General features: G+C 40.1%; 2 protein-coding genes across 2 annotated transcripts in view; one reads left to right on the top strand and one right to left on the bottom strand.

Annotated features, from left to right (window-relative positions):
- Window positions 1–2,073: 2,073 nt before the first annotated feature.
- pnpt1 (polyribonucleotide nucleotidyltransferase 1) lies at window positions 2,074–11,076 on the bottom strand. Its single transcript, XM_008306445.1, has 28 exons — window positions 10,862–11,076; window positions 10,570–10,630; window positions 9,754–9,828; window positions 9,468–9,573; window positions 9,300–9,349; window positions 9,156–9,219; window positions 9,020–9,067; window positions 8,765–8,878; window positions 8,046–8,232; window positions 7,797–7,848; window positions 7,556–7,613; window positions 7,373–7,469; window positions 7,176–7,278; window positions 6,885–6,955; window positions 6,541–6,577; window positions 6,361–6,427; window positions 6,176–6,265; window positions 6,001–6,054; window positions 5,499–5,608; window positions 5,289–5,360; window positions 4,853–4,916; window positions 4,676–4,759; window positions 4,506–4,589; window positions 4,257–4,363; window positions 3,978–4,033; window positions 3,795–3,873; window positions 3,620–3,667; window positions 2,074–3,535 (listed from the first exon to the last, which is right to left on the bottom strand). Exons 1-28 carry the CDS (start codon window positions 10,978–10,980, stop codon window positions 3,380–3,382), a joined length of 2,313 nt encoding a protein of 770 aa, XP_008304667.1. The 5' UTR covers window positions 10,981–11,076; the 3' UTR covers window positions 2,074–3,379.
- An 8,866-nt stretch (window positions 11,077–19,942) lies between these two features.
- The window catches only part of LOC103376086 (girdin), a gene marked incomplete at its 3' end in the record, with an annotated part of 29,467 nt that continues 24,366 nt past the window's right edge, over window positions 19,943–25,043 (top strand). The window contains exons 1-2 of the mRNA XM_008306447.1: window positions 19,943–20,557; window positions 20,678–20,778. Of these exons, the coding sequence (XP_008304669.1) occupies window positions 20,495–20,557; window positions 20,678–20,778 (164 nt within the window). The remainder of the gene's footprint in view (window positions 20,558–20,677; window positions 20,779–25,043) is intronic.

The following is a 25,043-nucleotide window of genomic DNA, read 5'->3' as shown; positions in this document are numbered from 1 at the left end:
CTGTGGGCGACAACAGTAACAGCAGCAGCAGCTACCTGCAGATGCAGACATGGTGAGCACATGTGGACAAAACAGATGCTTTTTCTTTTAGCTGTGTCTTAATTCACAGCTGTTACGAAAGCTAATGTCACCTATTGTAACAATCACTCGTCTTTAATTTATTTCTATGAATGTATGAAGGAATTAATTCCTAAACACAGAGGCATTGTTAGGATCGTGAAATATATGTGTGTACAATATATATTATTACAATATATATTGGGTATATTGAGTTTTCATTGGGTTATGTCACATATATTTTTGTACCTTTAACTCCAAATCCATGGATTGTTGGGTTTATATATGTATATTGTTATTTATAAATATGTATATTTCACAAACTATATTTCACGAATGTTTTTGTGGGGTCATAACTTTAGTTGTAGATCTAATTTAGTCAAGTTGATCTCAGTAACTAATAATACTGCAGGATCTTAGTCCTAATATTTATTACAGTCAGATAAAGTCATATTTTGCACATTTTTTTAAAGAGTTTTATTCCCTAATTTAAAAATGTCTCCAGTAAACTCACACTGTCAATAATACTTTAGAGAAGTTAACCTACGTAATTAATACTACTGTAGAGCCTTAGCCTCAATATATATTACAGTCAGGTAAAGTTGTATTTTATGAATAGTTTGTAGGGTTTTAATCCTTAATATTTGCATTTCTTAGATAAATTCAGACTTCCAGAATTCAGGAACACTGTAGGGTCCTCACCTCAGTATTTAAAGTGGTTGGGTTAATAGGTGACGGCAATATTAACTTTCCATTGAAGAGCACTTCAGAGCTGTTACTTCTAATGTAGATATAAATAACAAAGACTTGACTTGACAATTGCACCATTTTTAGGGTATCGGAGTAAAAACTTCTGAGTAAAATGAATGAAACAAAATGTCAGACGCTGTGCTCCAGACTAGGTCATCCCAGGTTTCTTGTACGCTTATCCCAGGTTCCACATGAACATCACAGGGAGTGCAGGCCAGACAAGTGGTTCTCAAACTGTGTGCATTGGAATTAGTCTTATTTATGATGATTTGCAGCTATAATCCTAAGTAAAGGCGTGCCCTGTCACAAAAACGCTTGAGAACAACTGAGCCAGACCAGACTTGTCAACATTCGGCTACCAGCTGGAGTCAAACTGTTTTAACTTTTAGGTTGTTAATGTTCATTTTAATTTTTTAGTTATACACTTATTTAATAGTATTATTATTGTTGTTACTATTGTTGCTGATGTTGTGTTGTTGTTTTTGTAGTACAACAATTTCCCTGAGGTTTGCACCAAAGGGATCAATAAAGTTCTATTCTATTCTATTCTATTCTATTTTATTCTAGTAATTTGTTTGACTTACTATTTGAACAGTCCAGGAGAAGAGATGTCGGTACTCGTGAGGAGCAAAAGTTCACCCTTAAAGTCCCATAATGCAATACCTCAAATATTAAACTAATTATTTTCAGACCATGTCTGCTGGCTACAAAACAAAAGTTAATGTTGCACTGAGCAGTGTTCTTGATCCATGAGTTGACTTCACTGTTGCTGTATAACATGTGATGTGAGCTATAGTTGTATAAGTTAGGTGTTAAGGTGTTTTTTGGTAGTTATTTGCTTGTCTTTTTAGCTCTGGTTCTATTTTTAGTGGGTGTTTTTTTTAATTTCTGTGTCAGAGGATGATATAATAAAAATCGCTTTCTGCTGCCTTTCTGTACTGAGTAATTATGAGATTTTAACCGGGTCAATTATAAGTTATTTGGGGCTTTCACCTCAGATTTCCAAGCCTAACAACACCACTACATAGACATTAGTCTTAGTTTTGCACTAAGCATTTTACAATATTTGCCAAGTGGACCGAAGCCAAACAAATTCCAAAATGATTTCGACACCAGGCATGTTTATTAGTACAAATACAGAGCATGTCCTCCAGCTGGGAAATAACACTCGATGCTGCAGTAAAACTCAGCAACAATCCCCATCAGCTGGTTGCAGTGTTCCACAGCATCACTGTTGTATTGCGCAGAAAACACCCAACAAATGTATATGTGAGCAAAATTTACCTTTGTGCATATATTTTTAATCATATTTGGTGTTTTATAGGGTAAGGATTGAGACTGAGGGCTCCAAAAGTAAATGCAGTACCTCAAACATAAAAAGCACATCCACAGTTTATCACATCAACCATCACCAGAGCTCCAGATTCAGGGGAAATGTGACGCAGCAGCTCCTGACATGAGTGTTTCCCAGTTTTCTGAGCCTCACAGCTGTACATATCAGAGCATTTAGGAGCTCACTGGCTGAAGCCGGCTAATGCCAAGTATCTGTTTTCTCGGAACGTGAGTGGTGAGCCAATGAGACGAGGAGGACTTAGATCAGCTTTATGAAAACGGGCGTTTCACTTATGATTAATAGTGAATGGACTCAGTTTGCTTCAAGGTGGGTGGAAGGTGTGTTTATACTTCAAAAAAAAAAAGTGTGGAGCTGTGAGTTTGCTAAAAGTATTCCTCCAACAAATAAAAAACAGAACAATTGAATCCAACTTTAATTTATTGTTTTACAATAAATTCATTCTCAACTTTTCCCGTTTTTCCTTTTTTCTTCATCTTCTCCCGTCACCTCTGTTTTATAAAACCCAATTTTACTTTAATTATGACTACTGTGGTACTGGTTTATAGCTGTAAGTACAATCCGTTTAATTCCTTGATGACCTTCAGGAACATTTTGTTCTTTACGTGTCCCTGCTTTTGTCTCTGGAACTGTTTGTGCATTTCCCATGACAACATAATCAGTAATTGTTTTCATTACAGATGAATCAGATTAACAACTAATGTGACACAACATAAAAGTGGATATTAAGAAAATAACACATCTCTTGTACGCTTCTCACAGTTTTCTCTTTGACGTTTTGAGGGGACACACTGCTACAGTACATAACAAACATGGAAGTGCAGCGCTACATGAGGCAGCGTTACTATCACTGATGTGAATAGCGAGTCCGTTGTTGTGCATTTAATGAGGAAAACTAAACAATGAAGTGTCCTGCAACTGCTTGATGCAATAAGAAAACAAAACAATGATAAAGGGCGTACTTAAAAATGCAACAACTTTATCATTTTTGCAGATCTTCGCCTCCTTCTTGTTAGTATCCGCTATTCTCTGAGGCACAAATATCAGCTGTCTGCATCTCCGTCATACTCAGCAGCTGACCAACCTTCTCTATGTGCAACTCTCATGCAGTTCGCTCCAAGATCTGGTCCATTTCTCAACAGCACTCTCATTTTTGTAGAAAAATCTGCTCAGTTTCATTCAGTCCACTTTGGCAGAAAATCCAGAAGTCCGGCTGTGGTGTCATGACTCAGCGCTGGTCGCGTGTTTGTCGCTTACACCTATGGAGATGCTTTGTTTCTCACTCAGCGTCTTGACCATGATTGCAGCAGGAGACTGGAGCACTTTCCGCGAAAGCCTCATTCTGCCGTCTGTTGGGTCACGTCCAAAGTATTTGACCTGTTCGCAAAAACAGCATTTACAGACACACAGCCCAGAATCTGAACACAGGAGGCTGCTTTAACTGCAGTAACTGACACGTACCTGTATCTCCTGTCCCACCTCCAAACCCAAAGCACTTGGATGTTTGATCTAAAAAGAAGAAAATAAAAAGTATTGACCTTCAAAGAGTGATTCTACTATTTATTCCCAAACATAAATGAATATTACTCTCATAGAAACATGGACACAAATGGAAAGAGTTTACAAATGTACTCACCCGTTTGTGGTCCAGCTGTGAGTTGTGCAGCAGGACAGCACTCATGTTGGGATAAAGTTTCACCATCACACCGATGTCCCTGCAGGAGAGGAAGAAAAGCCATTAGGAGCTTTACAAATGCAAAACAGTCTTATTTATCCATAGATGAGTAACCATCGTCAAATATAGTTTGTATTAAATTACCTTATTTCTGTGATGGTGGCAGTGTAGACAGCACCAAACTCCAGCTGCTGGTCTTGCTGCAAAACAAAACAAATATATCCACACATGTTCATGCATGTATTGTATGAATGTGTGTAACGTATGTGCAGTTATTTTTGTACATTCATGTTCTGATACAAGATTAGTCAATGAACTAACTACCTATAGGTGCAGCCATGAATTTAAAACTTTGAAACATAAACTGTACCTTTTGTGACATTTCGTTATGAGACATAGTATTGAAGAGTAAAAGAGACTCACGTCGTCTTTGCAGATCTCCTTGATGAACTCCTGGGCTTCCTGCATGGCTCCTGGCGTTGGAGCGAACACAGAGAAAGTCTCCTCGTCCACCTGACTTATCGTCACACCTGAAGAAGGAAAGCAAAAAACATGCTTAAATGCTGACCAAAAGCTTGCATTGTGTGGCATTGTGAGAATTTTTTAAAAACCTGTGAAGCTTGATTCATCCCACATCGCAAAGCTATTTGGACCTAAATACTTGAATGTTACCTGTTTGAGCTTGAAGCTTGCGGAGGTTGTAGCCTCCTGGACCAACGAATCGAGCTCTTCTAGACACAGGCACCCGCACAGTCTCTAAAGGATAAAATAAAACTCACACACATTAGAACAGATCAGGTTCCCTCATCTCTAAATACACATATGAAAATCACAAACCCTACCGATAACTGGTCCGTTCTCTTTCCTGTTCTCTCTGGGTTTTGCTATACATTTGTTCATGATGCCCAAGATCTCCCTCTTTGCCACTGAAACAAAACAATATCGAGCAAAGGCCATGAAAGCGCCGCAAACGCACTCAAATCAATCTTGTAGTGTCAAATGTTAGGTTTGGGGGCTACCTGTGGCCTGCTGGATGGCCTCCATTACCACCCTGAGAGGCAGCCCTGGAATCTTCACATCAGCCTGGAGGTAAAGAAGAAGAAAGAAACTAGAATTAGCATTGAGAGGTTAATGATTTACTATTAAAATTTAGACATTTTAGCAATCTGGTCAACACACAGTCTTCTAAGCTAAACAATATATTTTTTCATGCATGATCAAATATTTCCTCTATTAAAAAACAAATCAAAGCTTTCAATCTACCCCAGTCTCTACTTTGATGCTTTAAACAACACCAAAATAAAAGAAAGTTACACTAAAACCCAATTATATGAACTATTTCTATGAAAACATGTCTTTTCAGGTATATTTGTTTAGTTTTCTTTCAATTTTCAGCTATGAAAGGAACCAAAAAGGTTAATTTAGACACTCGCGATGAATAATCAAACACAGTACCTGTAAAGCAGTGATGCCCTTGTTCGTTCCTGCCAGTTTGAAGTCCATGTCTCCAAGGTAATCCTCTATTCCCTGTTCGTAAAACAACCATTAGCTCATATTCAACATTTTTACTAAGCAGGTACATCAGCTATAACATTTCGATGGTTCAACTTGACTCGTTGTTCCACTTGTTACTAATAAATTATCCACCAGTTGTATTGTTTGTACCAGAATATCAGTCAGTAATCTGTAGTCTTCTAGGTCAGCAGGGTTGTCTGGGTTCGCCTTGGAGATGAGGCCGATGGCGACGCCTGCCACTGCAGAGGAGATGGGCACGCCTGCAAACACAGATGTGGACGCATTAGTTAAATATTATTATATCACATATCAAAATGTGAGAAGAAACTGCAATCCCATCCTGTCAAAGCAATAGTTGTGTATATTTGCGTTGACTTAAAAATATCCTTTGTAAGTTTACTTACAATTTGATTTGTAAAATGGATCCTAGCTTCATTATTTTTAATACCAATACTGGTGATGAATAGCAGCTGTTAAACACACTAATGATTGTATGGTTTTATAACATGTGAAATTACACAGCAAATGATTTTATTTACTTTCAATGCAACCTACTTTTGAAAATTTTCTTTTTCTTTTAAATAGAATTGAGTGCTTTAATTGTCGTTGCTACTTCTTCCCTTTATAATGTTGAGAACTCCCGCTCTGTTACCTGCATCCATAAGAGCAAGGCTGCCTCCACATGCTGAAGCCATTGAGGACGATCCTGGTAAGCAGATGTAGAAAAAAAAAAAGGGCAAAAGGACATCAGATATTGTAACACTGTAGAGAGACAACCGGTTAAATTTCCAGTTTTCACACTTTAAAACCTGCATCCCTGCACTCACCGTTTGACTCCAGCACCTCAGCGGTGACTCTGATAGTGAAGGGGAATTCTTTAGGAATGACTGGTCTCAGAGCCTTCTCAGCCAGAGCGCCTGCAGGTAAACGAACAATAAATAAAAGATCCTTGAGGGCAAAGTGCGGTTGGGAGACACTAAATACGTGTAGGTGATGTAAAATGTGAACAAACCATGTCCCAGCTCCCTCCTGTTGAGGCCTCCTGTCTTTCCAGTCTCATTGGTTGCATATGGAGGGAACTGAAATTTAAAAACAAGGCTGAGCTTAAGTTCAACACAACAACCTAAAACACAGAATACATAAACACAATTGTTTCTATATATTTAAAAGTTAAAAGCAAGATTTTTCTCACCTCATAGTGAAGCATGAAGTTTTTGTCTTTGATGCCACTGCAGAAAGAAAATGAGCATCAGAACGGGTTAAAGAGGATAATATATAGATAACAGAGCAGAAAATATAACAGAGAGTATTAAAAATATAGTTTTAACTCTCCTAATAATGTAAGTAATATTTGTTGTACTCAAAATTATCTTCTTGTTTTTTTATTTTTTATTCTTGTTTGAAGGTCTAACTTGACATCCGGCCAAGATACAGCACTTGACGGCACATTTAAAGTGATGATGATTAATGGGTGCCGCCCCTGAAAAAACAACAACAGAATGTGCTTTTGTGTGAGGAAACGAGGGTTAATTTTACCTCAAAGCTGTAGTGATAATATCTGTTTTGATACTGGACTCCAGGGAATCGAATGTGATGCTGCACAGCACCTAAAGGAAGCAAAGTAAAACACTATAATGGCCTCTTTACTCTACAATAATGAATCTTGACGACAGAATCAAAGGAATTTAGGTCAACTGCTGATGCATTCATCAGCAATGTTTTATCTTATAAGAACTGTGGAAAACGACCACAAGTGGCATTCATTTTTAACACAACTTATTTCTCCAGTTAAAGTTGGATTTTTGTGTCCTGTTGTTCTTTGCTCACCTGTGTTTGTCCTCTCTGAAACAGAGCCGAGCCATGGAGCGGCTTGAAGAGGTCTATGTTGCAAGAAATGTCCCTTAACGCGGTCAACTCCCTCCCATCGCACCTAAACACACACAAGAAAACAGACGACGTTTGCATGATACACAAACCCAACTGGTGCATGTTGAGAACATACATTCAGCAGAGATGGCGCTTACCTCCTGTACTCATTAAGCACTAAATTGCGGAAGATTTCTTTGCTCACAGTGTTGAAGGACTCAGTGATGTCAAAGGGTTCAGCCTGAGGGAATCGCTCTGCACATGGAAGACATCATTTGATATTGTTTAGCAGATTGAATACATGATTAGATGAAGGGAAATTCATGTGACGGTTGACCTACCTTTTAGGCTTTCTTCAGTTTCTAGTCGAATTTTGTTGATAGCTTCATCTCTTGAAATCTAAGACGATATTACGATACATAAACATCCTCTTATCTTTGAGACGCATCAGTGGTTGTGGCTGCTTTGAATTTAAGTTAAACTGTATTCAAGCATAAATCTAAATACTTAACGAGATGGATTGAAAACGATCACATGAAGTGCCAAGAGAAAGCTGAGAAACACATATAACTTAGACTTTACCTTATCATGAGTGTAGTCAGTGAAAACAGCATGGATGCTCTCAGAAGCGAATCTGCAATGAAAAAAAATAAGCAAAAACACTCAGTCCCTCAGTTCAGTTCGTCTAGTTGTTGAGACACTAGATGTAAACCCATTAACCCTGAAACCATTTATTCTGGTAATAGTCTCCAAATGCAGTATCTTATTGCTTCCCATATTCCACATTCATTACTTTTAAACTACAGAAGACAGTTTAGTCTCTTGTCTTACTTGCGGACATGTTCCACCACGTCAGTCGGAGCGGAGAACGTCTTGAGTGGGGTTCGCTTGGTGACCTTCTGCTCTCTCATCAGCTTCTGGATGGCCAGAATGATCTGCTGGGTGTGTTTGACTCCCACCTTCACCGCGTGGCAGAAGTCCTGCTGCAGGACGTTCTCAGCCGACGCCTCGATCATCACTGGCAGACACAGAATCAAGGATGAGGCGGGCAGACCAAGAGCTGAATATTAACCTGTGATGCTGAAAACTGCAAATGCTGACCGGATGATGTCTGCAGATAATTGAGTGACACTGCATGTGAGTGTGACAGATTTCCTCTACCTAGCTGATCATCCCACATTAGATTTAAACTGAAGCAGATCCAGTGAATGCTTTGATTTGTTAAGTTTCACATATATTTTTGTACAGTCAAAACTCTAAATTAGTCAGGTTAATCTCCATAATTAGTAGTGTTGTGGGGCCTTGGTCACAATATTTATATTAGCTAGTTTAAGTTTCATTTCATACTGTAGGGTCTTAGCTATATTATTACATTATTTAGGTTTTTCTCCACAGTAATTAACACTGCAGGAGCTCACCTTTAACATGTATTAAAGTCAGGTAAAGTAGTATTTAATGTAATGTTTGGTTTGAAACATAAACCAAGCAACACAACTGTAAGCAGATGTGAACACCTTCTGCTGGGAGTGTCTCAGCGGCTGCTAACTCACCCACGTTACTGCTGGGAGCTCCGGCCACAATCAGGTTAAGAGTGCTGAAAGCCATCTGTGCTCTGGTGGGGTTGACCAGCAGCTCTCCATTTACCATCCCCACACGCACAGCGCCTGGAAACACACAAAAACACAATGAGTCCAAAGCTGGGAAATCCTACAAACTGAAACTGAACAAACAGCGAAAAATCTGAATTTAGGAGGCTAGCAAATGAAAATATGTGAACTGGGCTAAATCTGTTGTTTGATCCTCACCTATGGGTCCATTCCAGGGGATGTCAGACAAGGCCAGAGCAGCAGAAGCTTGAAGGAAAGAAAATAATGTTTTTAGCAAAGGATGTCAAAAGAATATGTTCTGCCGGAAACATGGGCAGCTGAGATTTAAGCTCACCTGCGTTAATAGCCAGCACATCTGGATCATTGACACCATCAACTGCCAACAGGTTACACAGGATCTTCAGGAGAAACGATTGGAGACAGTTAACTTAGTGGCACTTAGCACACTGTGGTGAAAACGATTTCAAATTGAACTGACCTGAGTGTCGTAAAAGTAACCAGGAGGGAAAAGAGGTCGAATCGAGCGGTCTGAGCAACGGAAACACGAGAGAGTTAGTCAAAGTATTCAATTACAGGCACTCACAGAATAATATCAGGACACAGATCAAAGATGCTCATTCAACAAGACGCTTCCTTATCGACTCACCAATGAGTCTGCTGGTGAGGATCTCGTTGTCGGTGGTGCCCATCTCTCGCCTCAGATAGTTGGTGGGGATTCGACCTGCAGCAGCTGCTTTCTGTCTGTAGTCCACCTGGTGATCAAAGCGGATATTCATTCACTATACAAGCCAGGAATATTGTCCCACATCACCTGACCTACAATCTTCTAGCAAATCCACCTAAACTAGAGAAGAATTATTCTGCATGATACACATTCATGTTCAAAAACACAAAGACAGGTTGGATTTTTGCTGCCATGTTAGAGAACATACCACAAGCGGCATGAACTGAGATGGGGAGGGCTTGATTTTGCTCACAGCGGTCACCATGACAGAGGTTTCTCCCAGCTATAGACAGAGAGAAAGACAGGGGAGGTTAGCATTTATCCCTACAGCAGAAACTTTCATCTTTTCATTCTTCTTTATATAATTCATTAAGCCTTCACATATGTTGTCAGTGAAAACCACAAAAACAGCTTTAATTTACACAAGCCCTATTAGACTAGGGCGAGATTACCAGCTGGGCATAACAGCTCAGACAATATAAACCTCAGTGAAGGTTCTGCATTAAAATAGACTGCTAGATAAAGAACATAATAGAAATAGCAATGTTGTGGCAGCAGTTTACATACCACAAAAACACACATAAAAAACACTTTGAGAATATATTTACGAGCTTCAAAATAATAATAATAAAAGTCTAAATAAAATACGACAATACAAAAAGTATTGGGAGCAGGATGGAATAGAAACCTTCGCAAGAAGTTGAATGTGAAAAATACAGTTAAATGGGAAAGTCATCAGAATATTTTAAGAATATTGTGCAGCCTTTGTTTCACCCTAAAATATACAATACCATTACTATTGTTAAAGAAAATCAAAAATAAACTTTAACCTGAAAAAAAGGGAGAATCATGTGTAATAAATGCTTATAAATATTGAACTGAAGGAACAATGGGGGAAAAAAATCATACATACAAGCAAAACAAAACCTTAATGTTAATAAAGTGCAAAAAATAAGAAGAAAATGTGGTTAAATAGGATAATGAGCATCTCTTTGCTGGAACATTTAGGGTTTTTTTTCTCTACCTGTACAACAGCAGATCCATCAGCGAATCTGGCAAACTTCCCTGAAGAGATTTCAAGCTTCCTACAAGAACAAAACATCAACACATGAGAATGACAGTTATGAAACACTGTGGGTTCCTCTCTGTACTGTGTTGTGTTGGCAGCAGCTGTCTGATGCAGCTCCTGTTAAAAACAACACGAGTAAAAGTGCAGATATCAAAGAAATACGTTTATTTTGAAAGCCGGCACAGAAGACATGATAAGCGAACATCATGTCGTCCACAGTCAATGGAAGCTGCGAAAGTCAACTCACTTCTCTCCAAGGTCCACTCCAACGCTGCACGGGTTTGCGTGGCTGCTGTAAACACTCTGGTGACACAAGCGGACGTGAAGGCGGCCGAACGAGCGGCCCAGATGGAGCAAATACCTCATATCTAACGCCAACAGCAAAACAAAACGATTAAAAAAAACACCCGCGGACAGTCAGTGAAGCTACAGTTCCGATCTACGCGTGGGGGCTGCCATGACAGTTCGTCACATGTACGTGATGACGTTGAGAAGCGCGCGTCTTCTGATTGGATCAGCCAAGGTGAGTGTGTTGCGGCAAAAACGTCCGACCATCCAGTACCCAAGAGTTCCGCGTTATTTGACAAATCATTCACCCATGTGGTGGATTTTAATGAGCAAAAAATAACAGTGTTGTAACACTTCTACCTGTTTATATCCTAATTTGTTTACTAAATAATTTCAACAGTGTATATTCACCGTTGAAATTCGCTTCAACAATTTATTTTTATTCTATTTATTGAATTCTTTTACCACATTTAGAAATAAAGCAGTGTGTTCAAATAATTTGCATTTGCTAAAAATCCTCAATATTTATTTCGTAATGATGCATGAAAGAAATAGCATCACATCTTCTCTTTAACATGATGAAATCTACAGATATTTGACATTTTTTTCTCCATTTTTGTTTGAATAGTGACTGAAACGGTTAATAAACAGTTTGCTTCTTCAATTGGTTATTTTTTGTTTGTTAGTTTGTTTGTTTTGTTTTTCTTAAATTTGCTTGATTTAAAGACAATTTTTACTTGCGTCATTTTGTTTTTTCAAATAAACGTGTCTTCTTTTAAAAAATTTAGCAAAGATTATTCTATTATTCTCAGGAGTTGTTGTACAAAATGTGAAATATTGGCTACTTTCCAAATATTACAAATAAAATGTGTATATGTCTATCTACTTTTTAAAAAACACAAGTCTCGGGCTGGAATCAACAGTTTTGCTGCATTTGTAAATTATGCAATTTGACATCTTTACCACTAGGTGTCAGTATTATAAAGAAAACCCTTCTCGAATAATACACTGCACTAAATAAGCTGATGGACCACTGCCCTTTGAAATTCATGCAAATGACTGCAGAAATAAGATATTTTTAAATAATTTGAGCTGATATTTTGTTTGGCTCAATCAGCCACAGGCCACGTTTTGATAATTGTCGATACATACATCACAGAAACATCAAGACTCCTTTAAGCATATTTCACAGCAGGTGAAAAAATATGCTTCTGTGTCTCCTGCATGTAGTCACAAGTTGCCATTACTCAAGCTGAGCAATAACTGACAATGATTGTTCCTGGAAATGTGAAACGTTGCTGAAAAGCTGCGTCAAACAGTCAGTTCACTTCTCCTTCAGTAAATCAGTCGGTGAATCAGTGACCTTGCCTGCACATCAGACAGTCGGCCTGGAAGTTAGTTTACCAGCAGACAGCCCTCCAGTCAGTTATTAAGTCAACTCGCTAACAGTGGGGCTGCTGCAGTTGTTATGGCAACAGATGAGTATTAACAGCATTTCTAACACTCCCCGGATTACTTTCACGCGTACACATACTCGCACACAAACACATGCACACACAGCAGCTAATTGAAGGGGAGAGTATCAGGATTTCACACGAGCACACACACACACACTAAAACACAGTAAAACACACGAGCACACATTCACATTATTACCAAGGTTTCTGCCACCATTATCTTGTTTCCATGGCTTCAGAACACACTGAGATCTCATTAACACCAAGCAGAGCCGTGGACTATCAGTGTGTAATGGACCAGTCAGTGTTCTGTGGTGGACTACAAGGATCATAAACAGCTCAGTGGAGGATGCTGTGTTGTTTTTTGCTGTTTTTTTTTCTTTACTTTTTGGAGAATGTGGCAAATGTAAATGTCCATCGACCAACAGAGAAGTTGGTCATCTGTCAACTGTCAATCTATATATCAATCCATCCTTAAACCATCATTAGTCAGTCATTGCAGAGACCTTTGTGACCCTTGAAAGGATTTGGAGAGAAGACATCGATACAGTTTGACTGATCAATGGTGGCAGTTGATGAGGTGTACAGCTTAAACGCTACTAGGCTGAATTTCTTTGCTTGTGGATGTACGATGTTCAAACTAAAACTTGGCAGGAACGTCGCCACGGCTGTAGCAATAAGCCTTCATAGATAATGTATGAAGTGATAAGAATGCAGACAGGCTTTTTCTTTTTGTTACTGTGTGAGCGTACGTGTGTGTGTGTGTGTGTGTGTGTGTGTGTGTGTGTGTGTGTGCCTCCAGCACTTCAGAACTCAAGAGGTTCAAGTGGTTTTATGATTTTAGGTGAAAACAGCCCGCATTAGCTCCGTACTGATCAGTGCACACACAGACACACACGCGAGAACTGAGGTTTTCTGGGTCCTTGGCAACCAGACATGGACGTGGTTATGATTTAAAGGGAGATTATCTCTCATCCCAAACAGCCAGTGACAGCCTCGCTGAACAGCCTTCTCTCATGTGGAAAACTGTAATGCATATTTATTGCTACGCCTTTAGATTCATCACACAGAAAAGATGGCAGCGTTGGGTTTCCAAAACGCAATCATCAGCGGTGCAGTAATTGCATTGCTTTCATTATTTTTCTGTGGTTAAAAACATCTGTCTTGCTGGCAGTAATCGATCTGACTGATATGGACATGCATAAGCTTGAAGGAACCACAGTACAGACAGCTTTTGGCAGCTTGAACTGGTAAGGCGTGATTTTCTTTGTCACAAGCGTGATAATTACATTATGGCACATGGCACGGTTCCACGTGAGGTTCCACCATCTCAGAACAAAGTCGAGCATAATTGTAGCTCTTGGAGGAGCTTGTTGCTTGGGCAGCATGGTAGAAAAGTACAGTATGGTGATGGCAGAGATTCACATCCATTACTGAAATAAAACACACTCATACGATATAAATACTCGATTACAAGTAAAGTCCAGATTTAAAAACATTACTCGAGTAAAAGTACAATCAGGAAAATGTAAATGTAAAAGTACTAATACTAAAAAATAGCCTCTGTTAGAGTAATTCTATAATAAATTATAAGATAATATTGTTATTATCCCATGCTTTAATGTGTAAACAGCATTTTACTGTTGGAGAAGATGAATTTGAGCATTTTTTTACTGTTCTATTAAGAGCAGGAACTAATAATCTGCTGATTGCTTTCTTAATTATTCATTCAATTGATTATTGAGTGCAAACAACACTGCAAAATGCCATCACCAATCAAATGCTATTTCTCAGAACCCTAATTAATACCTTACCAATGCTTTTTTATTTTTGTCCAAAACTCCAAATCAGAATGTCTGACAGTACATTCAATTATTAATCCTCCACAGTTGCGTAGTTTAATCTGTTTTTAAAATGCATTATACAGTATACGGTTGTCACAGCTGAATAACTGTAGCTGTGAAATTATTGTCGGAGAGTAAAAAGCACAGCGTTTTCCATCTCAAATGAGATTCATTAAAGGTGGAATGTAAAGAAAATGGTAGTGTACCTCTATGTATGTATGGAATAAAACACAGACTTAATCCCTCTGAGTTAAGGGATGCATCAGCATTTTATTACAGATGTGCAGGAGGCAAAAGCTTGTCACACACACATATTTGTAATCCTGTAATGTTGTGCAGTTGGGCTTGATGCCACAGGGGTCTTGGTAATTTGAACTGGAGATTTGAGTGTTTGGCATTGATTTCCAGTGGCAACGTGACGGGATGGAGACAAACGGTGACAGAGTGGATGGTCGGAGTGATCTCCGCTGTGAAGATCAGTCTGACCTTTATGTACTGTCACTCTAGAAAGGCAGCAGCAGTAGTGTTTGATTATCTCAGTCTGTGCTTTTTGTGCTCTGGTTTCCATGATGACATGTTATTGTCATGCTGCTGATGGTGCATTTACATTTACATCCAGAACACCTTCTTTTATCCTACACAGTTTTAAAAAGCCACCTTAGTCCACCAAGGAGACATCTTGGGCTTGTTAAACACTCTGCAGGATCAGGACAAATTCTCATCTTTGTACTTTAATGTTTTTCACCTTTTAATTTAGTACATTTTTCCCTGTATGTGCTCCTTTTAGCCTCCATCTTCTGTAAAGATCACTCCACTGTTACACTGATGACATTCACATATACCTGACACTAAATCCAAATGATTTCCCCTATTTTAATCTTCCTGCAGGAGGTAAAGTGCTGAATGGATAAATACTGCCTTCAACTCAATCATAATAAGACAAAGATGATTGTGTTTGGTCCCCAGTACGTTGAATCACATATTAAAATTCAAGGCTATTTTCCCATCCATCCATCCATCCATCCATCCATCCATCCATCCATCCATCCATCCATCTATCCATCCATTATCTATACACTGCTTAATCGTCACTGGGGAAGGTTGTTTTTGAATGACAGTTTTTCAGGAACTATTAAAGATTTTTTCAAAAAAGAAGCTGTCATGAAAAATCATATCTTTGAGAGCAAATAAACAAAAAAAATGATCATGCAGAAATTAAAACTAGTGATATTTTCTGAACCATATGTAATTGTGTGACACAATATTGCAAAACACAACATATAGAATACGTTTAATAAGAAATACTTGATCACCAAAATGACCATAATCGATTAAGCAGGTAAGTTTTACCACAAAAACAAAAATATTGCTGTGAGTTCTGGAGTTTCTAAATGGTTCTCAGGTATAGCTAAGAAAATATCTACTTTTTCTAATATGGGTATATTTTTCATTTTCGAACCCCTCTTTGTAGGCTGGAGAAACAGAGGGAATTGTTACCTTGCCTACTTCACATAGTTATTGGAAGAAGTGCTTGAAGGCAAATTCTGAAGCAGAGACACAAAATTCTAGGCTTTAATCTTCAATAGTTCCTGCGATATTGTCATTCATACATAGGTTTATATTTTAATGTTCTAAAAGTGGGCCAACAGGCAATTTTTTAAAAAGAAATGTTGTCTTGGAAAATATTTCATGTATCAAGCTAAAAGTTTTGCAGGTATCTTAATAGGTATCCATATTTTATGTTAGAAAAAAAGCTGGCACATTAGAGATTGTTGAGCAGAAATGTCTTTAAAAATTAGATGATTTGAGATGAAATTATCATGAAGTGATTTCCATCCTGTATTGGAATGACATGACGACTGTAGTCACTGATTCATCTCCTCAAGGCTGGACTACTATTTTTACTTTATCTGGTATCAGACACTCCTCACTGACTTGTCTGCAGCTTGTGCAAGATCCTAACTGGTACCAAAAACATTAGCTCTCTACTTGCATCCCTGTATTGGCTACTTGTTAAGTACAGAATTGATTTCAAGCTCCTCTTATTTGTTTTGAAGCCACTGCTGCTGCTCCACAATTGATGGTGGTGAGTAAGAGAGGCTGACCTTTTGCAGTAGACGCTCCAAATCTTTGGAATAGCAATGAAAAGAAGCTGCTTTTTGGTCGTAGTTTTTGTTGTCTGACTGTTTACATGTACTTTGGTTGTTTTTAAATGTTCCACATGAATAAACTTGATTTAATTTGAGGTGTGTGTGTACCATTATACAAGGATTTAACACTCATCTTTTTGCTCCTGTAGTATCGCTCTTTTTACCTCATAAGGGGAGGTCATTACAGGTTATACGTTACTTGAAGAGAGAGGAATTCTATCCAGCGTTAGTCAGCCCACCCTGCAGTCAAGGCCGCATGAGATCGGCACAGCTCTGAATCAAAATGTTTGTGGCGACTTGTAAATTCCTGTGAAATAACTAACAGGAAACTGCAGCCGATAGAGAGCGAGAGGGAGAGCAGTGCTGCTGCATAATTTGTTGGTGTTTTCAACCCCTTGGCTGGATCAGAACCAACTGGAGGGAGAATTTCCATGTGCACCCGGGCGCTGCAGAGCTGGTCGGTGGGTTTCCACTGGTTAGTTTGGCCTGCCGTCGGAGCTGAGTGTGTTTAAGGAATGCTGCTGTGGCTCGGCACACTCGCTGAGTCATCAGGTGGAGTTGGATGTGACCAAACTTCCTAAAAGCATCATGAATAATAGACTTTGATGAACCTCGGAGAGCCTCACGATCAATTCAAGGTTAATGAATCCCGCACTTATGCAAATAAAAGCACAAACTCGCCGAGCTACACAGAATATCTATCCGATCCTCCACAGTAATTGAGCAGAGAATAATTGCGTTCAGGCGGCTGTGTGGGTAAGCAGGCCCCGCACGAGCCGTGAAAGGTTTTCATTATCTGCGTCAGTGTGTAATCGTCTGCTGAGGTGACGGTGTTAGCGGAGATGTGTGTGGGTTGCCTCGGAAAATGACTAGATTTGATTTGAAAAGATTTGATTTGCGTAGACTCCGGAGCAAATTCCCCCCTTTTTATTCTGCACAATTAAGACAAGATAATAGAAACTGAGCCTATTTTCTCACTCCACATGAACGTTTTCTGCCGGTTTTGGTTCTTTTACATGAGAGATTTCCTGTATTTGTTCAAATAAATGCTCTTCTGATTGGTTTAAAGTCAGCTGATCCCCATTTGAATGTGGAGCTGTTTGCTTGCCAGACCGCCGTTAATCAAAACCACACACACCCACAGAGTCCCGTTTAAACGGATTCATTTGTTTAAGGTTTTTCCCAAGTGTGCTTTTCCAAGACTTTTATGTTAATTATTGCAGAAGAGGACGTTTGTGATTAATCATCTGGAGAAACACATAAAGTGATGATTTTTAATACTTTCTTTCACCTACAAAGTTTTTCTTGTGCTTTATTTTGTAATTTGCTGCAACTGCTGCTCAGAAAATGTCACTTAATGATTTTAAACTACATTTTCAGATGCTTTAAATACTTATCAATACAAAACAGGTATTTGAATGCATTAGCACTTCATTATGCAAGAGTTAGGATGCAGTGGGACATGTACAAAAACAACTATTATGGTTGACCTCTGTGCACATTTGTTGGATAAAAAGTCTCCCAGTGGCTCATTTGCAGTCCACACTAACTGTTGGGTTCAATATCTTTAAATATTTGTGACTTTTACTAAGTTTTTTCTTGATGCTAGATCTAATAAGCATCTTTTGTACCCATCTGTTGAAAGCAGAGCCCAAAAAAAGGTGTATACTTCGACATAGGTGACAGATAATTAGTGAAAATCTGCTTTTTTGTGGGATATTTTGGCCCAAGTTGAATATTTAAGAAGCTACACTGGCTGCTGTAAACACCTGATGTGCTCTCGCTTGGCTCACATCCCTCCACACAAACACGTTTTGCAGGAAACAAGACACAACAGGCCCAGCGAGGATCTCGAGCTGCACAACCTCCACCAGCAACAGCGACCGTTACTCTAAATGCAAATGAGAAGCTCTGCTGATCCGGGAGGCTTTGCTGTAATGTGCTCATTAAAAGTTTTAAGGTGAAACACAGTACGATTCATTCCAACGTGGTTCCTGAGAGGTGACGAAGGGTCCCCAGTTCCCACATCAGTGATTGTGTTTTAATTGGTTATTTGGTCACGGAGCCTTCGGTCTCTGTTCACACCGTCAGAGCCATTCATCAATTGTTGATTAGGTGTCTGCCGCGGTGAAAGAAAGCTGGTCTAGACTTTCAGGATTTACCTTTCTGCGAAAACAGCTTAAAGAAATCCTGTCTGCTTTTTTATTTCAGATGCCCAGTAGCTGCATGTATCACACTGACTCAAAAGCTCAAGTTTTGAATTAAGTTTGATTTAACATACAGTATTTGAAGCATATAATCAAATTTCAGGAAACAGAAAAAGGTCAATATTGTAGTTTCCTGATATGAAACAGAGAAAAGCAGCAAATCTTCACATTGGAGAAACTGGAACTTTTGGCATTTTTGCTTGAAAGTATCCTCAAAATTTTAATAGATTGTCAAAGCAGTTGCAATATGTAATGTCTGTTTAGTTGAACTGTTGCCCGAGATAATCATTTGATCTCAACAGAATACTCTGTGTGTCACAAATGATCCCACAGAGCAACAACAGTTAATCATTTGCATCTGTTTTGATAATCAGTTGACCTTCTGAGGTCATTTTTTCAAGCACGGATGTCAGAGATGTGATCATCTTACTTGGATCTACTGGTCAAACAAAAGAAGACATTTCAAGTTTTATACACTAAATATACCAAATACTAATACTAATACCACAAACAACAGCAACAAAAATAATGATAATACACTTTTAAACCCATAATTAAAAGGTGCTTTACAATAAAATATCAAAAAAGACAATAAAACCTTTGAATCAATAACACATTATAAAATAGTACCCAAATCTGTTTAGGTTGTTTTTTAAAAAAGCTTTTAGAGTTAGTTTTTCTCTAGTTTTTAGTTTTAAATCTGGATTGTGGAACTTTTACCAACATTTGACGTTCTGATCTGAGCCGAAGAGCGAAGCCAAACCATGTAGAGATTTAAAACTAACCAGCAAAATCTTCAAGAACGACAAAACAAATAACCATAGATGAACTGATAATGAGAATATTTACGAGCAACAGCCTGAATGTGACAATGCATGTGTCTGATTCTGTGACAGTGATGGTTTCACCTCCCTCACTGTACATTTACAGTGTTCTGTCTGTACATTACCCACCAGGTGTCAGCAGCCTACTTGCCTTGCTGCCTGTGATGTGCTGCATGCTGTAAATGCAGACAAAGAAAACGCATGGATCACCATCATTCCTACCTGTCAATGAATGAAATGAGCAAAAAAAAACCTAAAGGTGCCACTGCATAGTTAGAAATGACAACAGTAGAGATGCACACAAACTTATTCTATTAAAAACCTTTTTCACCCTCAAAGCTGATCTTCATATATTTCAGCTCCTCTAGATGTTTTCTAAATGTTTTCTAAAAAAATAACACTAAGAGTGAGAGGAAACCGTAGCATTAAGAGCTGCTTTGATCACTGCCCTACTTTTCTTTTGGAGGCGAAGAGGCGGAGGGAGATGCACAGGAGAAGCAGGAGGGAGGCGGTGCTATGTGTCCTCCAGTCATCCTCTCAACTCCTGCGCTCAGTGGAGAGCTGCGTTTGAACGGAGCCAGACGAGGGAAGAGGAGCTGAAATGACTTTGCAATGAATATGAGGAGTAAACCAGGACCTTAAACATTGGGATTTCTCTCCTTCTGCACTGGATGGTTCCTTTTATTTAGCGGCGTCGGAGGATTATTCTCATTGTGCCATTAGCGCTCCAAATGCGTAAAAGCCAAACCTGGCACCGGTCTTGTAGTTTGGCATTTTTGTAGATAAATATCCAAACCGGTGGAGGCCAAATTTGAAAACATCTTTAGCTGTGAGGGGTTTTAACCAAAAAATGTGATTCCTTGTCCTCCTCATGAGGAAGCCAAGCCCCGTCGTTGGCATCTGAAACAGCTGGGTCGCGTCGAGAAGGTTGTGGATTAACGTTTTTTTTCCTTTTTTCCCCCCTCTCCTTCCACTCCAAGACGTCTTTCAGTGGCCTTTAGCCAAAATGAGCGTCGATTTAATTGAATTAACTACATGAGTGGAGACTAAACAAACACATATTCCTTCGCATCTTTTCTTTCTCCTACAAATAAACGGCGCCAGGAAAATATGGAAAGCGAGGTTTTCACCCCTTTGCTGGAGCAGTTTCTGCTCACGCCTCTGGTGTGCTGGGTAAGCCCCCTAATTAACCATTCAAATGTGTGTTAAGCTGCACTAATTAATCACCTCATGCATTCTTCTTTTATCGATTAGTTTAACGCCTGTTTGCGTTTTCTGCTGATCTGTTCTCAGGTGAAGACAGTCGGGCAGCCGACAGTGACCGATGGCACCAAATTATCGGAATATATTGAGCTAGTGGATGGGATTTACCTGAACGAGATCATGCTCGAGATGTGAGTAATTTGACACAGATTGAGAAATATTCCACATTGATCCATCTGTCTCCTGCACTGGCCTCCACAGTGGGCACAGGATTATCCAAATGAGGGCATGCAAACCTCAAACCAGATGCATGTGCGCACAATAAAGTGGCCATTTTCCATAGCAGGATGATTTATTATATGTGCAGTTTGCTCAATGTACAGCGTGGAGGAGGGTTACAGTGATACACACCCTGGGGCTTTTAGTGGGGTCATCCCCTCACATGAGCAAATGAAGCAACTGCAGCCTCTGTCCAGCTCTTGTCTGCTGAACTGAATGTAGGCTACACACAAAGGGACCTTGTATTGGGGGCGGTGATGGGTTTGCCCTGTCAGAAATCTTTTGCAGGACACTTATTGTCAGATTGCCTGCGAGCGTCCTTGATGCACTGCAGCATCCACAACTTCCAATCGCGCCCACCCAACGCTGTCATCTGCAGCCGACTGGAAGACACCCACCCCGCCCCTGGAAGCTGCAGTGCTCACGTTTCCTGCTGTGCTGTAGATTAAACCTGAAATAGGAGGCTTAAGGCAGAGGAACACTGGTAGCGGCGTAGAATCCGGATGTAGATTACACAGCAGCGCAGCAGGCCGGCACAGATGCACATTTGTTTGTTTTTATCCAATTAAAAAGGGAAGTGGATGCTGTGGTGGATCTGTGATGGTGAGGCAGGAGGAAACAGAGATGTCAAATCTGTGTGTCTTTCCAGCCACCTTCTCATAGAAATATATATATATAGCATGACAGGAGACAGCTTTCCATTCCTTTGTCTGGCTCCAGGCTGCTACTTCCCGCTACGAGGACAATTTTTCATATTTTCCGCTAATGCTGCACTCGACACTGTCAGCATTTATCCCGCTGCATGCCTGTCTGAGGAGCATTCAAGCAAGCCTGCTCCCACTGGAATTGATTTTCACTTCTCATGAGATAATGTGTTGCGCTTTCACAGGACAAAGTCTTGCGTCACCTCACATCTAATGTCCAGAAAAGGTCAGATTGGCAGAAGCCACACCAATCTTTCTTCCCTCAGTGTGAATGTAGTTTCAGCGGGATTAAGCTGTAGCTGGGTTGCATGAGGAGCTGATTAACCAGACTGGCTGCTTCCTGTCTCTGGATGGCGTCCTCTGCTCCCTGCTCGGCCTTCTTCCACCGTCCTCGACCTATCAGGCCACTAAGCTGCCTATCCTCAGGTTTAAACAACCTCCTACACCCAATGCTTGTTTACATCCTTCTCCTTCGGGCTGTTTCTACACACTCAGAGCCACCAAAGCAGACAGGGAGCCTGTTAGAGGTTCAGTTGGACTTTTCCTCTTCCACACATGGCCTCCTTTATAAAACAGTGAGAAAGTCAGCAGTATTTTTAGAGCGTTTTCCCCTCGAGGGGGGACATTGAACTGTGGAAAGCAACCGGAAGGCCATGAGGTGAAAATAGATGGAACATTATTAGCCAAAAACTTAAGATTAAAACCCTTTGACATGAATGGGAAAATATGCAAAGATAAGACATGGCAGCTTCTCAGCTCAACATGTTTGACCAAGAGCTGGATGGGAATTGTGCATGGCTGGTTGAGAAGAAAAAAAGAACTGGCTTAGCGATCGCCTGACAGGATGTCTGAGATTTGCCCGTCACAGCCAGCTCTGTTAGTTTATGTTTATGTGCTTTTTTTTTTCTTTTTTTCTGCAGGGCTTCTGTTTCTTGCGTGGGCGTATGTGTGTATGTGTGGCCGTTATTTATTTTTTTTCCTGTGCATTTGGTTTTGGACTGAGGCAGCTGTTGCTAGTCATCTCGTCCAGCCACACTCCCACACAAAAGGCCTACAGTACTGGTCAGACCTTGTGTCGGTGAGGCTGCTCTTTGTCTGCCGCTGACGTATCATGAGCTTGAATGTATGTTGCGGCGTTTGCATTCAAATTCTCAGCTACTGGATGACGGTGTTGTTTTATTTAAACCTAACGTGGGTTTATTCCACACAAAGATGAAACAACTGTAGCTGTAAGCAACATGCTCAGTGCTCAGTAATGCCTCCTTCACCTCCCTCTCTCATTAAAAGTAGCTTAGAAACCACAGGTGAGTTTTCTGACTTCTTTGAAGAACCGTAGGAGATAATTAACAGCGCTCTGGTTCTTGGGCTCCTACGAACACTCTCGCTCTCACGTTTTGTTTTCTCCTCACCTCCTCTGTTCTGACAGTTTGAGATATATTGTAGTGAACGTAAGTTGTGATTGATGGAAAAAAGGCTCTGCTGCCTCCAGCCAGTAGGAAAAAACATTATAGCTACTGCATTTGAAAGAAAAATATTCATAGATGAAGCGCTACGTGTGTACAAAACACTGCTAATATTTATATCATTCATATCTTCTCTCACTTCCAGCTGAAGAAACTTGACCTTTTTTAATATTTTTATTGCTGCCATCAGCTGTTGCAGCTTAAGCTTCAGCGTTGCCGTGTGAACGTCTCTCTCCAGCTCTAAGCGAGAGACGTGGCAGACCGGCTGGCAGCAGTTGTCATCAGGACAGCATGGGAGAGCGCAGAGAGAGGCAAGAGACCCCAGGATTATCTAACGGTTTGCTGACAGACACCCAGATGGCACCGTGTCCCCCTCCTCCTCCTCCTCATCCTCATCCCCTCCTCCGCCCTCTTGTGACTGACATTACCCAGCCAATTAGATTGCCTCGGCCGTGCTGTCAGACCAATTAGTTTTCCCGCTCGGCAAGAAGGCGCCCATTAAATTTTTGTCAAGAGTGACAACTGTCCACTCGAATTCTCTGCCAGTTCTGGCTTGCTGGTCTGTTCGGTCAACCGGTCGCTTCGTCCTCTACAGGCTGTTTCAGTTTCCAGCACATTAAATGCTTAACCTGCACCGTTTTACATTGCATAGGCGTGCAACTCAACCTTAACTCTAAAAATCGGTTAAACATTAGAGCGTTTGCTAATTCGGCTGAAGAAAGTGTGGAGTATTATGGTGGTGGTTATGAAAAGAATGCGGTTGCACATGTCCTTCAGTTTGTTGAATATGGAGACAGATCTGTGCATGTCGGTAAATCTTTCTGAATGACTTCACACCAGTGGATCTACCATCACCTGCCAACATATACATCTGCAGGCAACATGCAGACGAGTTAAACCTGCAAATCACTGATTAAGGATCAGTTAATACTGAATGTATTAACTGTGTAGGATCATATACGAAGGACAGAATCAGCTTTTCAGCACCTCACGTGCACACAAGAACCCGACCGATGTGACCGAGTTTTATGTTTGAGAGGGGACAGTGCTGCCCTGGACGACTGCTGAATGCTTCATTTCATCCTGTAGTATTTTTATACTACCATATGGAGTCTACATTGTCCCTGTATTGTGCTTTGTGAAGCCTTTGTTGCTCTAATAGAATATTCTGAGGTTAGATGACCATCTGGCAGCGTTTTGTGTTGAATCTAGAGAAAGTCGCATACAATTTTAATGTTCAATCGAGGATTTTCTGTTGTTTTTATACTGTTTAGATCTCCTGTGTGCTTGTGAGGTTTGGCTGATAACAGCAGGGGACCTGATGAATCATAAGAAAATTTATGAAAGGTCATTAAGAAGGAGGCCATTTTGAAGAAAAACTAAGGAGCTTCCCACTTTTCCACATTTAACAAATCACTGATCAGAGTTTAATGATCGTCGAGCATCCATAATGTCATGCATAAATACATTTTTCTTAAACATTATTTGTTCCTTTGCTGGCTTTTGTGCTCATTTTATTCATCTGATTGGACAAGAGCTGCAACAGAAACATAATCTGTTGTTAGATTAATTGCTTGACTAAGCTTTCAAGCAAAAATATTGGACATGTAGTGGCTCCAGCTTCTCAAATGTAAGACTTCGATCATCTTCTTTGTCACGTAAGTCAGATATCCTCATAGAAAAAACACTATTCCCGTAGAAAATGAGATTCACTGAGAATGATATTCAGCTGCCACTCCAGATTTCACTACAGTTCTTTTAAGCCTCGTCTTCTATTTTTCCACTTCCCTCTATCATCTCATTCACCTCCTTCTTTCTGTCAACCCTCTTTTTCATCACTTCTCACCCGCCCACTGTACTCTGCTGTACTTTCCCCGTTTCCCCTCATCCTTCCTGCTGCTGGCGTCCTCATCATCTCTGTGCCTCCTCATTTGTCTCACCTCTCCTGCTCTCCGTCTCCTTTCTCTCCCCTGTTTCCCTTTGAAAAGCCTTTGTTGGCTTTCTCTGGGC

The sequence above is a fragment of the Stegastes partitus genome, unplaced genomic scaffold, assembly GCF_000690725.1.
Source record: "Stegastes partitus isolate 25-593 unplaced genomic scaffold, Stegastes_partitus-1.0.2 Scaffold3660, whole genome shotgun sequence".
Lineage (NCBI taxonomy): Eukaryota > Metazoa > Chordata > Actinopteri > Pomacentridae > Stegastes > Stegastes partitus.
The sequence above is the reverse complement of the archived record's forward strand: the minus strand, read 5'-3'. Positions and strand labels throughout refer to the sequence as shown.